At 45.3% G+C, this 15,621-nt stretch overlaps 1 protein-coding gene across 2 annotated transcripts in view; it reads right to left on the reverse strand.

Moving 5' to 3' along the window:
• The window catches only part of LOC118370746 (catenin alpha-2), a 724,633-nt gene that overhangs the window by 673,808 nt on the left and 35,204 nt on the right, over window positions 1-15,621 (reverse strand). For both annotated transcript variants that reach the window (XM_052486587.1, XM_052486588.1), the window contains exon 2: window positions 3,918-4,024. In XM_052486587.1, the coding sequence (XP_052342547.1) occupies window positions 3,918-4,019 (102 nt within the window). In that variant the 5' untranslated portion in view covers window positions 4,020-4,024. The remainder of the gene's footprint in view (window positions 1-3,917; window positions 4,025-15,621) is intronic.

Consider the following 15,621-nt stretch of genomic DNA (forward strand, 5'->3'; position numbering starts at 1 on the left):
ACAAAAGATTAATCCGAATTAGTTTTAAAGTTGAATCACTGGTAAAGCTTTAAGAAGTCTGTGTAGGAGTGAGTGCTAACGACTGATCTCTGTTGGAGACCGTGACATTGGAAAAAGCTCAAAGTTGGAATTTTTGGCAGCACTTCACTTCACAGGCCTTGAGTGTGATTTCAGATCACTTTGTTGACACAACTACAGTAATGAAGGCTAATAAACAATTATGGTAACGACCCTAAACTATCGCAAACATGGAAACTGTCTTAAACTAGCCCAAATATGGAAACTAGTACATCCATCTGCCTTCCTCACTAAACTGTCAACCCAAAATAGGCTGTGTACACCCGTAGATATATCTACTGTCTGTGTAGACACCTGGATATATCTACTGTCTGTGTACACCCGTAGATATATCTACTGTCTGTGTAGACACCTGGATATATCTACTGTCTGTGTAGACACCTGGATATATCTACTGTCTGTGTAGACACCTGGATATATATCTACTGTCTGTGTGTGTAGACACCTGAATATATCTACTGTCTGTGTACACCCGTAGATATATCTACTGTCTGTGTACACCCGTAGATATATCACTGTCTGTGTAGACTGGATATATCTACTGTCTGTGTAGACACCTGGATATATCTACTGTCTGTGTAGACACCTGGATATATCTACTGTCTGTGTACACCCATAGATATATCTACTGTCTGTGTAGACACCTGGATATATCTACTGTCTGTGTAGACACCTGGATATATCTACTGTCTGTGTAGACACCCGTAGATATATCTACTGTCTGTGTACACCCTGTGTACAGATATATATCTACTGTCTGTGTAGACACCTGGATATATCTGTGTCTGTAGACACCTGGATATATCCTGTCTGTGTACACCCGTAGATATATCTACTGTCTGTGTAGACACCTGGATATATCTACTGTCTGTGTACACCCGTAGATATATCTACTGTCTGTGTAGACACCTGGATATATCTACTGTCTGTGTAGACACCTGGATATATCTACTGTCTGTGTAGACACCTGGATATATCTACTGTCTGTGTAGACACCTGGATATATCTACTGTCTGTGTAGACACCTGGATATATCTACTGTCTGTGTACACCCGTAGATATATCTACTGTCTGTGTAGACACCTGGATATATCTACTGTCTGTGTAGACACCTGGATATATCTACTGTCTGTGTAGACACCTGGATATATCTACTGTCTGTGTAGACACCTGGATATATCTACTGTCTGTATAGACACCTGGATATATCTACTGTCTGTGTACACCCGTAGATATATCTACTGTCTGTGTAGACACCTGGATATATCTACTGTCTGAGTAAACACCTGGATATATCTGTCTGTGTAGACACCTGGATATGTCTACTGTCTGTGTACACCCATAGATATATCTACTGTATGTGTAGACACCTGCACGGCCAATACAAGCCAAAAACATTCTCTCATCTCTCCGTTACCCTCCGTTACTACTTCCCCCGCTAATCACCTTTGCTCCGCCCTCTTCTCTTTCCCTCGGTTTCCCTTTCCTCGTCTCGTTGAAACGGCATGGTACAGATAAGACAACCGCTTGGTGGATAGTTGTCACTGGCCGTGACAAAGAAATGGCCACATTTCATTCAAAAACAATGTCATGCCTGGCAAATATAAAACTAGGCGAGAGAGTTGGAAAAAATTTTTTTTGGGGGGGGGGAATAAGTGCCTGAAATGAACCAAATCAATCACACAGGCTTTGCCTTAGAGTAAATGTATCCCCTCCTCTATCTCATCTATTTCAAATCAAATCTCCCTGTTGTCTCGCTTCGAGCTGTGGTTTAGCGATTCCCACTGCTGTAGTCTTTGGAGACCGGCTGCCGTCGCAAACTACGTGGCCATGTAATAGCCAATAGCATGTTCATATTTCATTCTAGACTGTTGAGGTGCAGTATAATGACCCAGGCTATCTTACTAAAGAGAAACAGCCGGCTGCCTGACCGGGCAACTTCAGTCAAATGAATAGAATGCTAAAGCTCCAGTGCTGGGTGACTAGGTAAGAGAAGTAACAGGCTGGGGTTCCAACGTTGGACTCTCAGTCGGAGCAGTGTAGGAGAGACAAGGAGTCAGTTTTACAGAGGAGAGAGAGCGAGAATGTGAGAATGAGACAGACAGACAGACAGACAGACAGACAGACAGACAGACAGACAGACAGACAGACAGACAGACAGACAGACAGACAGACAGACAGACAGACAGACAGACAGACAGACAGACAGACAGACACTGTAGCAGGAGACAGAGTGTGTGGAGACAGAGGTGGAAGCCATCTCACTCACACAGCAGAGAGAAAGAGGACACTCCCACTGTTCATAAACACACACTAATGTCTCTCTCATCCACAAATAGGCTAGACAAACAAAAGCTGACGCTCATCTCTATCTCTCTGTCTCACACACACACACTGTTCAGAGCAGTGTATTATCTCTGTTCCAATCAGTGTGGTATCTTCCATGTGCCTCCCAGTGGGTAGGGCTCCTGTGGGAAGCACAGCCCTCAGCCACATCACGTTCTGCTGACCAAGCACTACCAACACTGACTGTGTGTGTGTGTGTGTGTGTGTGTGTGTGTGTGTGTGTGTGTGTGTGTGTGTGTGTGTGTGTGTGTGTGTGTGTGTGTGTGTGTGTGTGTGTGTGTGTGTGTGTGTGTGTTAGACAGGGGAGTGGGGTTGCCATACAATGTTAACCAATGAACTGCCGGTGACGTTCAACTGTCCTTGCCATCATCAGAGCAAATCAACCAACACATAGACACTAGGACCACAAACAAAGTGTCGTTTGACAAGCAACCAATTGCCACACAGCACAACAAACTACAGGTTCTGGTTCGTCCAGGGATGCCAGAACCATCCGTCGCTAACCCAGAAATAAACTCAACAGCAAAGATTAAAGAGAACAGAAATTATGCTTGATACAACCTTCTCAAGGCCCCTTTAAGCTGGCCAGAAGAGTAAAATGTCGACACCAAATCTCTGCAAAGGGAAGCTAAATGTAACGGGGCTGTAGAGGAAAGTACAAGGCTAAACAGTAAGTCTAGCAGTTTAAAAACAGATACGGACCATGTGTGCTAAACAGTGTGTGTGTACAGCAGTGTGTGTGTGTGTGTGTGTGTGTGTGTGTGTGTGTGTGTGTGTGTGTGTGTGTGTGTGTGTGTGTGTGTGTGTGTGTGTGTGTGTGTGTGTGTGTGTGTGTGTGTGTGTGTGTGTGTGTGTGTGTGTGTGTGTGTGTGTATGCTGCTACCTGCTGCCTGCCATGAAGCTGCAGGTTTATCAAAGCTTTCTTAGAGAAGCGGTTGCTAAGTAACCTACTTTCTGGGGAATGCCTCTATGGGAAGAAGAACTTCTATCTTTTGAACCCTTTTCTATACGGAATCTCTCTGCCTGCTAGTCTCTCCGCTAGTCATTCCAGCGTGTTGTCAGCTCCGTTACCAGCTAGAACCAGCGAGTGTGAGTTCGGCTGGGTTTGGTCCCAAGTCTCCTGCGCAACACAAGACTGTGTTAGCCCAACGAGCTAAAGCCCAGGCAAGGTTACGCATCACATGATCGTCGTTCGCCGAACCACCTCTGTCAAAAGTGTCTCTCACTGGTTGGTCCAACCCCCAGTATAGCTTCGATTTTATAACCAGTGACTTTATTATCAGTAAAAACCAGAAAAGCCCTCGTCGTTAGCTGTAACTAGTGAGTAAGTGAGCAGCTAGCTGGGTTTAAACATGGGTCTCCGGCCCACCGCAAGACAGGTGAAGCCCAGGCTACAGTTTAGGCAGCACGGTTGCTCATCATCACCTCCGTTACCCCAACGACTGTGTTAGCCTGGTGAACTTAAAGCCTCTGCTAAAGCTGTGTGTCCCTACCTGTGTGACCAGGGGCTCCAGCAGCCGCTCCACGGTCAGGGTGCGGATCTCCAGACTCTTGGGGTCCCACTTCAACAGGATGGGGGACGTAGCGGTGGTCATGGTCTCTGGCGGAGGAACAAACAGAGAGAGAAGTTGGAAAAACACACTCATTTGGTTCGAGGCAGAACACATAGAGAGAGAGAGAGTATGCATAAGCTTGTTATTTCCGTGGCGAGGCATATTTCAAAGAATGCCCTGTTTATGTCTCCCTCTAGTCCTAGGCAGTGACACTTCATGCACCATAAACAGTAGTTTAAAAGAGGGATGGATTAGAGACTGTTAAACTTAATAGAGGAATTTGGTGGAGTTGCTTTAGAGCTTAATGTTTCCTTTTTGATGGGGAGAGACATAAACCAATTTCAGACAGAGGAGACTAGTGAGACGGTGTGGCAAGCGCCTCAAAACGCACTTGAAAGAGACACAAATCAACTCAACCCCGGTTCGGCCAACTGCACTCCTGGGCATGGACGAGAGAGTCTCTGCCATAGCTGCGGGGACTAGTTTTGGGATGGGGGTGCTGCAATGTAGACAGGACAAGCAGACCCAGTGCAATACTTTTGTGTTTACCAGCATTTACAACCCGAGGCTGAAAATTATCTGTACAAAACTGATATCTGTGGAATATATTTTTTTAAACACTTGCTTGACATACGTGTTCTAGTTTGAGATACGTATTTCTACGTGATAACTGAAATGGTCTATTCATTCCATCTCCATTCAAGTAGACTCTATTACATTACATACATCGCCCCACATGGGAATCAAACCCACAACCCTAGCACTGCAAGCACCGTGCTCTGCCAACTGCGCCATGTCGTCACACCACAAGCCACTTGACGTCTCAATGTGCTCAATTACCGTATTGTGCATTGTTTTTCTTCGCGGTGATGGAAAGTGGACAGGTACAAACCGAGATGAGCAACTTATGTACAATACAGTAATGTACATTTACATTGAGTGGTTGTTCTCCATGTTATTGGATCAAGAAAAAAATAAAAAAGATTTAATTTGACGTTTAACTTTGCACCTTTTGATGTAATTGTTTGAGGACAGGGTTTTGTTGTTTTTGGATTCCATTAGAATGAGAGGGCAACAACTCTTACAATCCCAACTGTTGTTAATTATACAACTACCTTTTTCCTGACAAAGCAAGACGCTGAAAATCAATTGTTGCCCACGCTATGGAAGTCTACGTCAGTCTGCTCATTCAAGTAAAGGGCCGGTGCACTACTTTAGTGGGGGAAAAAATGAATTTAAATTCAGAAAAAAAAATCTGGCAAAAGCCCACTGGTTGGTTTAAAGGGTTACTACACCACTCACATGTCCACCAGTGGAGGCTGCTGAGGGGAGGACAGCTCATAATAACGTCTGGAACGGAGCCATGAGCCCATTCTCCCCAATTAAGGTGCCACCAACCTCCTGTGATCGCCACCCTCAGCAGTTCAAAGATTCACATTAAAGACACTTCCATGTTAACTAGAGTCTGAAATTCTGATTCTTTAATGATCTTGTGTTGAAGTGTTTTATTAAGGCTTGAATGTGATTCGGGGACACCTCGCACTGTTTTGCCTCCTGCCTTCAAAACCTGATTGTCATTCAGAAGAGTGCGTTGGCCTAGATTTGTCTCTCAGTCTCTACCATTCCATTCGGCGGGGACCGAGAGTGAGCAAGTGGGATTCTGATGACTAAAGACACATGTGGGTACAAAGCTTGAGCAGTGGCTTTCAAGAGAATGGCTAATATATGCAGGTGTCTCTGATTAAAAGGCGGAAACACAGGCAAGGATCCATTTGGAAATATCATTATATATATAGAGAGAGAGAGAGAGTTCTGTCTGAAAAATACAGCAGTTTGGCTGAGGTGAGAAGTACGGGACTAAGTGGAATTCCAATGATCACCATTGAAAAAACCCTTAGGAGTATATATCTGAGGCGAGAAGTAACACTCACATTTAAATTAAGTCAAATTCAAATTGGTTCTACTAGCAAATTACTGCACATTATGTCTGTAAGTTCAACTAATAAAAGAGATTCATTTATATAATTATCCACTGAAGATCACGTAGCCTAATTGGTATAATAAGCTACCTAGAACTTTGATGAGTCCTACCACGCTATACACACACACACACGCACGCACGCACGCACGCACACACACACACACACACACACACACACACACACACACACACACACACACACACACACACACACACACACACACACACACACACACACACACACACACACACACACAGAGAGGAAGAGTCGAAACGCTGATATATGCTTGTGTAGAGGCCTCCTTCTATAGACTATACTATTGTCAGTAGGGTATCTGAATCACTGGGGTTATTTGGGGTCGATAGAGTCCACAGCAGAAGGATGGAGGGGGGCGGAGGAGGGAGGGGGGCTGCCATTGCCATGGGGACGTGAAGCTAAACAACACTCCAGTTCAATGTTGCCAGCTGGGGCATGTGGGGGCTCCAGTGCCTCTGGCTGGTGCAATTACTAGCCTAAATGAAGAATATTTCTAATATTATCAAGTGAACAAGAAACACATTTTATAATCTTCATTGTAAGAAGCCTAATGGAGTGGCTCTTTCAACACTGAAAGAGGAAAGATTTTGAAATGTCGTTGTAACTGCCAAACATACCTGTAGGCCTTTACAAACTCCTGGAACCAAAAAACCAAGTGTCCTTTGCAGTGAGGATGAGTTCAGACAGACTGCACACACACGCACACGCACACACACACACACACACACACACACACACACACACACACACACACACACACACACACACACACACACACACACACAGCAGTATAAAGTGTGCCCTCGCTGACATTTCTCTGACATTCGCTGACATTTGTGGAACAAACATCGGAAGTAATGTATGTTTACAGCCGGGGAGAGGTTCATTAGGTGAAGCTAACTTAGAGAAAATGAATGCACTCTCTCCTCCAGACGACTTTTCCCCTACAGTCGATGTCAACATACCCGCAAATATATATTTTTTTGTTGTTGCACCTAGTTCTCTACTAGCTTAGAACAACCATTGTAATAATTGATAGTACAGGGAACCCCAAAAGCAGGAGAAAATAAGAAATACAGAACAAACGACAAGACCAGAAATGTATTTTTACCTGAAAATTACTGTTAGCTGGCAGCCAAAACAGAGCAACCAGAGTGACAATCAGTGTGACGCAAATGCCTCTAATAGCAAACTATGTCATTGATCAACTATGACAATACACCGGAAAATAACTACTTGCTACTTAACAGACATCACTCAAATCTTGACCTCGGCTCCCATCTCTCTCACCGTGGGTGGCAACATTTCATACAGATAGACACATTCAAGTACAACTTACTACTGCGGAAGATAATGAACAATAATCATATACCCTTCTGTGGAATTACTGACGGCTTTGGAAACTTATGAAACGTCAAGGGGGCGGTTTTTCTTACTCTTCGTCTCCAGAAATATCCAGGAGGAGAGGAAGAGCGGGGAGAAAGAGAAAAGTACCAACACCTGTAGCTTACGCAACTGTTGACGCCATGGCAACAGCGAATAGAGAGCGGAGGTTGCCGATGGTTCCGTCCCAAATGGCACTCTATTCCAAATATGGTGCATTACATTTGACCAGGGCCCTGGCTCTGGTTAAAAGTAGTGCACTATATAGGGAACAGGGTGCCATTTTGGAATGCACACGTAGCCTAGGCTACACAATGCGCGACTTTGAAGTCATATCTAATGTGCGACTTTGAAGGTCTATATTAAATAATGAAAGAGGTTGCTATGAGATGGTAAGAAAAGTTATGAAGCGGAACAAAGGGTTGAGGTGGAGATAGTGTTGAGCTAAAATAAGGATATTGAAGTTGAACTAAGGATGTATACCGAACCTAAAGTATAAATGCAACATTCAACAATTTGACTTAGTTACAGTTCATATAAGGAAATCAGTCAAATTAAATTAATTAGGTACCCTCTCTATGGATTTCACATGACTGGGCAGGGGCACAGCCATGGGTGGGACTGGGAGAGCATAGGCCCACCTACTTGGGAGCCAGGCCCAGCCAATCAGAATGGGTTTTTCCCTACTAAAGGGCATTGTTACAGACAGAAATACTCCTCAGTTTCATCAACTGTCCGGGTGACCGGTCAAATCAAATCAAATTTTATTTGTCACATACACATGGTTAGCAGATGTTAATGCGAGTGTAGCGAAATGCTTGTGCTTCTAGTTCCGACAATACAGTGATAACCAACAAGTAATCTAACTAACAATTCCAAAACTACTGTCTTATACACAGTGTAAGGGGATAAAGAATATGTACATAAGGATATATGAATGAGTGATGGTACAGGGCAGCATACAGTAGATGGTATCGAGTACAGTATATACATATGAGATGAGTATGTAGACAAAGTTAACAAAGTGGCATAGTTAAAGTGGCTAGTGATACATGTATTACATAAGGATGCAGTCAATGATATAGAGTACAGTATATACGTATGCATATGAGATGAATAATGTAGGGTAAGTAACATTATATAAGGTAGCATTGTTGAAAGTGGCTAGTGATATATTTACATCATTTCCCAGCAATTCCCATTATTAAAGTGGCTGGAGTTGGGTCCGTGTCAATGACAGTGTGTTGGCAGCGGCCACTCAATGTTAGTGGTGGCTGTTTAACAGTCTGATGGCCTTGAGATAGAAGCTGTTTTTCAGTCTCTCGGTCCCAGCTTTGATGCACCTGTACTGACCTCGCCTTCTGGATGATAGCGGGGTGAACAGGCAGTGGCTCGGGTGGTTGATGTCCTTGATGATCTTTATGGCCTTCCTGTAACATCGGGTGGTGTAGGTGTCCTGGAGGGCAGGTAGTTTGCCCCCGGTGATGCGTTGTGCAGACCTCACTACCCTCTGGAGAGCCTTACGGTTGAGGGCGGAGCAGTTGCCGTACCAGGCGGTCATCCAGCCCGCCAGGATGCTCTCGATTGTGCATCTGTAGAAGTTTGTGAGTGCTTTTGGTGACAAGCTGAATTTCTTCAGCCTCCTGAGGTTGAAGAGGCGCTGCTGCGCCTTCTTCACGACGCTGTCAGTGTGAGTGGACCAATTCAGTTTGTCTGTGATGTGTATGCCGAGGAACTTAAAACTTGCTACCCTCTCCACTACTGTTCCATCGATGTGGATAGGGGGGTGTTCCCTCTGCTGTTTCCTGAAGTCCACAATCATCTCCTTAGTTTTGTTGACGTTGTGTGTGAGGTTATTTTCCTGACACCACACTCCGAGGGCCCTCACCTCCTCCCTGTAGGCCGTCTCGTCGTTGTTGGTAATCAAGCCTACCACTGTTGTGTCGTCCGCAAACTTGATGATTGAGTTGGAGGCGTGGGTGGCCACGCAGTCGTGGGTGAACAGGGAGTACAGGAGAGGGCTCAGAACGCACCCTTGTGGGGCCCCCGTGTTGAGGATCAGCGGGGAGGAGATGTTGTTGCCTACCCTCACCACCTGGGGGGCGGCCCATCAGGAAGTCCAGTACCCAGTTGCACAGGGCGGGGTCGAGACCCAGGGTCGATGGTGTTGAATGCCGAGCTGTAGTCGAACAGCATTCTCACATAGGTATTCCTCTTGTCCCGGTGGGTTAGGGCAGTGTGCAGTGTGGTTGAGATTGCGTCGTCTGTGGACCTATTTGGGCGGTAAGCAAATTGGAGTGGGTCTAGGGTGTCAGGTAGGGTGGAGGTGATATGGTCCTTGACTAGTCTCTCAAAGCACTTCATGAGGACGGAAGTGAGTGCTACGGGGCGGTAGTCGTTTAGCTCAGTTACCTTAGCTTTCTTGGGAACAGGAACAATGGTGGCCCTCTTGAAGCATGTGGGAACAGCAGACTGGTATAGGGATTGATTGAATATGTCCGTAAACACACCGGCCAGCTGGTCTGCGCATGCTCTGAGGGCGCGGCTGGGGATGCCGTCTGGGCCTGCAGCCGTGCGAGGGTTAACACGTTTAAATGTCTTACTCACCTCGGCTGCAGTGAAGGAGAGACCGCATGTTTTCGTTGCAGGCCGTGTCAGTGGCACTGTATTGTCCTCAAAGCGGGCAAAAAAGTTATTTAGTCTGCCTGGGAGCAAGACATCCTGGTCCGTGACTGGGCTGGGTTTCTTCTTGTAGTCCGTGACTGACTGTAGACCCTGCCACATGCCTCTTGTGTCTGAGCCGTTGAATTGAGATTCTACTTTGTCTCTGTACTGACGCTTAGCTTGTTTAATAGCCTTGCGGAGGGAATAGCTACATTGTTTATATTCGGACATGTTACCAGACACCTTGCCCTGATTAAAAGCAGTGGTTCGCGCTTTCAGTTTCACGCGAATGCTGCCATCAATCCACGGTTTCTGGTTAGGGAATGTTTTTATCGTTGCTATGGGAACGACATCTTTGACGCACGTTCTAATGAACTCGCACACCGAATCAGCGTATTCGTCAATATTTTTATCTGACGCAATACGAAACATGTCCCAGTCCACGTGATGGAAGCAGTCTTGGAGTGTGGAGTCAGCTTGGTCTGACCAGCGTTGGACAGACCTCAGCATGGGAGCCTCTTGTTTTAGTTTCTGCCTGTAGGCAGGGATCAGCAAAATGGAGTCGTGGTCAGCTTTTCCGAAAGGGGGGCGGGGCAGGGCCTTATATGCGTCGCGGAAGTTAGAGTAACAATGATCCAAGGTTTTACCACCCCTGGTTGCGCAATCGGTATGCTGATAAAATTTAGGGAGTCTTGTTTTCAGATTAGCTTTGTTAAAATCCCCAGCTACAATGAATGCAGCCTCCGGATAAATGGTTTCCAGTTTGCAAAGAGTTAAATAAAGTTCGTTCAGAGCCATCGATGTGTCTGCTTGGGGGGGGATATATACGGCTGTGATTATAATCGAAGAGATTATAGACAATCCCGCAGGTGAGGGAGCTGGACGTGGAGGTCCTGGGCTGGCGTGGTTACACGTGGTATGCGGTTGTCAGGTCGGTTGGACATACTGCCAAATTCTCTAAAACAAAGTTAGAGGTGGGTTATGATAGATAAATGAACATAAATTGATCTGACAACAGCTCTGGTGGACATTCCTGCAGTCAGCATGCCAATTACATGCTAACTCAAAACAGAAGACATCTGTGGCATTGTGTTGTGTGACAAACCGGCACATTTTAGAGTGGCCTTTTATTGTCCTCAGCACAGGGTGCACCTGTGTAATGATCATGCTGTTTAATCAGATTCCTGAAATGCCACACCTGTCAGGTGGATGGATGATCTCGGCAAAGTAGAAATGCTCACTAACAGGGATGTAAACAATTTTGTGGCCAAAATTGGAGAGAAATAAACTTGTGCGTATGGAACATTTCTGGGATATTTTATATCACTTTACATGTTGCGTTTATATTTTTGTTCAGTATATTTTATCTTTGGGTCCTAGGAGGTCTACAGTAGTCTTTTCTACAGAGTCTATCGACTGGATTTATTCTTGTAAATTGATACCAGTAAAATTAACAGTACAAAAAATCTAAAGAAACACACACAAACACAAACAGGCACATACACCCCCCCACACACGCACACAAAACAGGCTCAGATCCCCCCCACACACACACACACAAACAGGCTCAGACCCCCCCCCACACACACGCACACACAAACAGGCTCAGATCCCCCCCACACACACACACACAAGCAGTACAAAAGCGGCCAGCCTCCACCTTTTCGAAACAATCATATTTCCATTTCAGCTCTGAACACAACAACAATAGGAGAAGGACGATAATGACAACTGTTGGAGGTTAGGATGTGAATTTCAAAGTCTATTGTCACTGGAGCTGCCAACCATTTATGCCATGGTGGAGAGGGAATAATTATGATGCTCACACACACGCACACATTCACCCCACAGAGAAGAGGCCTAGAGAATGTCCTGCTGGCGACTGATGTGACGTAGATCATTGTTGGCAGTGGATGATGCCTCTGTAATGTCACAAAAAACGCCCCGTCAGTGGATGTATTCACATAATGCCTAGCTGCTATCAGATGAAGGCTACATGCTGCCAAGATGGCTGAAAGGCTGCAATGACTTCAATACAACACATTTGTTATTATCATTCCGACATCCAAGCCAACTCTTTGTATACGCTCTGTCTATCGCAATCTCTTTTTCTCTTTGTCTCTCTCTCTCTCTCTCTCTCTCTCTCCGGTCCCCCAACCCACCCTCTCGCTCTCTCTCTCTCCGGTCCCCCAACCCACCCTCTCGCTCTCTCTCTCTCCGGTCCCCCAACCCACCCTCTCACTCTCTCTCTCTCTCTGGTCCCCCAACCCACCCTCTCTCTCTCTCTCTCTCTCTCCGGTCCCCCAACCCACCCTCTCGCTCTCTCTCTCTCTCCGGTCCCCCAACCCACCCTCTCGCTCTCTCTCTCTCCGGTCCCCCAACCCACCCTCTCACTCTCTCTCTCTCTCTGGTCCCCCAACCCACCCTCTCACTCTCTCTCTCTCTCTCTCTCTCCGGTCCCCCAACCCACCCTCTCACTCTCTCTCTCTCTCTCCGGTCCCCCAACCCACCCTCTCGCTCTCTCTCTCCCTCTCTCTCGCTGCCAAGATGACTAACCACTGCCATGCTTTTGTGATTTTCAAAACTGAGAAGTATTGTTCACACAAACAGCAGGTGTTGACAGCAAAAGAACGAGTCAAGAAGGAGCTAAGCATATTTTCTCTTGAATTGCCTTGGCTGACTCACAGGAAATATCTTTCAAATATATCTGCAGAGGGAAGAGTGTGAAATTACAGTTGATGGTTATACCCAGTTATTCTTATTGATAGTTATGTGGATATAACATGTCAAATGTAATGTAACCCTTAATTCGCCCAATATTTACCCAAAACTAGGTCCAGAGTATGACTGTGGCAGTGAGTAGGTCCGGAGACATGTTGAACAAAACCCACTGAGTTAATGATGGTTCCGAAATACTTTTTGAATTGGTCTGTGGACTTTTCCATGTGAATATTGACGTCACCAAAAATGTGAATATTATCTGCCATGACTAAAAGGTCCAAGAATTCTGGGAACTCTGTGAGGAACGCTGTGGCCCAGGAGGCCGCTATAAAAAGTAGCTATAAAAAGTGATTTCATGACTAGAAGCAAAAACGCAGTCATTCTTTTTTTTTTTTTTTTGTCAATCGAAATTTGCTGACATAAATGTTAGCAACACCTCCGCCTTTGTGGGATGCGCGGGGGATATGGTCACTAGTGTAACCAAGAGGAGATGGCCTCATTTAACACAGTAAATTCATCAGGCTTGAGCCATGTTTCAGTCAGGCCAATCACATCAAGATTATGATCAGTGATTAGTTCATTGACTATGACTTCCTTGGAGGTGAGGTATCTAACATTAAGTAGCCCTATTTTGAGATGTTAGAGATCACAATCTCTTTCAATAATGACAGGAATGGAGGAGGTCTTTATCCCAGTGAGATTGCTAAAGCAAACACCGCCATGTTTTGTTTTGATCAACCTAGATCGAAGCACAGACACAGTCTCAATGTGGATAGCTGCGCTGACTACACTGACTCCACTAAGCTGGCAGGGTGGCTAACAGCCTGCTGATGGTCATAGACCGTAATGGTTATTGACAGTTATGTGGATATAACATTTTAAATGTAATGCAACCCTCAAATCCCCAATAGAGGTGTAGGATCTTAATTTGAGCCAGATTGCCACAGCAGGAAAATAATCCTGCAGAAACAGAAAAAAATGAATAATTATGTGGATTCTAATTAATAGACATTTTTTTTTTCAGGGGTTAATACATTTATCGGGTTGATAAATATGACCTTTTAAAGCGAAAAGTACAAACTTTAGAAGCCTTTTTACACTTTGAATACAACACGAGTTCGCATATCTCTGCAGGAAACTTCTCAGCAACAAAAGTGTGATCAAATTAAGATCCTACACCTGTATCTACACCTCTTAAAACAATGAAACCTAAGACTATTATTGTAGAGCAAAGAAATGCACACACACACACACGCACACACACACACACACACACACACACACACACACACACACACACACACACACACACACACACACACACACACACACACACACACACACACACACACACACACACACACACACACACACACACACACACACTTGTGCTGAGTCTTTGACAGTGAAGCAGAGCAGTGTATGTGGAGCACAGCGCCCCAGACAGTCAAATCATTTACTATTCCACTTTTCTAATGAGCTACAACTCATGTTCAAACGAGTCACGCGAGGGGAGAACAGTAGAGGAGAAAGAGAGGCACAAAGAGAGAGAGAGATTGTGTGTGTGTGTATGTTTGTGTGTGAGATAGAGAGAGGGACACACAGAGTACAAGAGAAAGAAAGAGAGAGATAAAAAAAAGAGAGAACCTGAGGTCTGTCTAGCAGGCAAGCACGTGTCTCGGCCCCGCAGCCCTTCCTTAAAGCAACCACACGTGAACAAACAACAAATAAACAAACAGAAATAGAAACACATGCAGAGGGAATTTAGTTCATGCCATTCTAATCCACTCAGTTCAAGTGATGAATTCAAACTCAAATCATGAACTGAAAAGTGGCCATTACTTTGAGAGAGAGAGAGAGAGAGAGAGAGAGAGAGAGAGAGAGAGAGAGAGAGAGAGAGAGAGAGAGAGAGAGAGAGAGAGAGAGAGAGAGAGAGAGAGAATAACTCCAAAAGGTTCTGGGACACTGTAAAGTCCATGGAGGATAAAAGCACCTTCTCCCAGCTGCCCACTGCACCGAGGCTATGAAACACTGTCACCACTGATAAATCCACGATAATTGAGAATTTCAATAAGCATTTCTCTACGGCTGGCAATGCTTCCACCTGGCTACCCCTACCCCGGTCAACAGCCCTGCACCCCCCACAGCAACTTGCCCAAGCCTCCCCCATTTCTCCTTCACCCAAATCCAGATAGCTGATGTTCTGAAAGAGCTGCAATCGCTGAACTCCTACAAATGGACGAGACAATCTGGACCCTTTCTTTCTAAAATGATCTGCCCAAATTGTTGCAAAACCCTATTACTAGCCTGTTCAACCACTCTTTCGTATCGTCTGAGATCCCCAAAGATTGGAAACCTCTTCAAAGGTGGAGACACTCTAGAGCCAAACTGCTACAGACCTATATCTATCCTACCCTGCCTTTCTAAGGTCTTTGAAAGCCAAGTTAACAAACTGATCACCGACCATTTCGAATCCCACCGCACCATCTCCGCTATGCAATCTGGTTTCCGAGCTGGTCACGGGTGCACCCCAGCCACGCTCAAGGTCCTAAATGATATCATAACCTCCATCAATAAGAGACATCACTGTGCAGCTGTATTCATCGACCTGGCCAAGGCTTTCGACTCTGTCAATCACCACATTTTTATCGGCAGACTCAACAGCCTTGGTTTCTCAAATGACTGCCTCGCCAGGTTCACCAACTACTTCTCAAACAGAGGTCAGTGTGTCAAATAGGAGGGCCTATTGTCCGGACCTCTGGCAGTCTCTATGGGGGAATGAGGAATGAAAATTATGTGGACATATTGAAGCAACATCTCAAGAGATCAGTCAGGAAGTTAAAGCTTGGTCGCAAATG

This window comes from Oncorhynchus keta, chromosome 29, assembly GCF_023373465.1.
Source record: "Oncorhynchus keta strain PuntledgeMale-10-30-2019 chromosome 29, Oket_V2, whole genome shotgun sequence".
In the NCBI taxonomy this organism is placed as follows: Eukaryota; Metazoa; Chordata; class Actinopteri; order Salmoniformes; family Salmonidae; genus Oncorhynchus; species Oncorhynchus keta.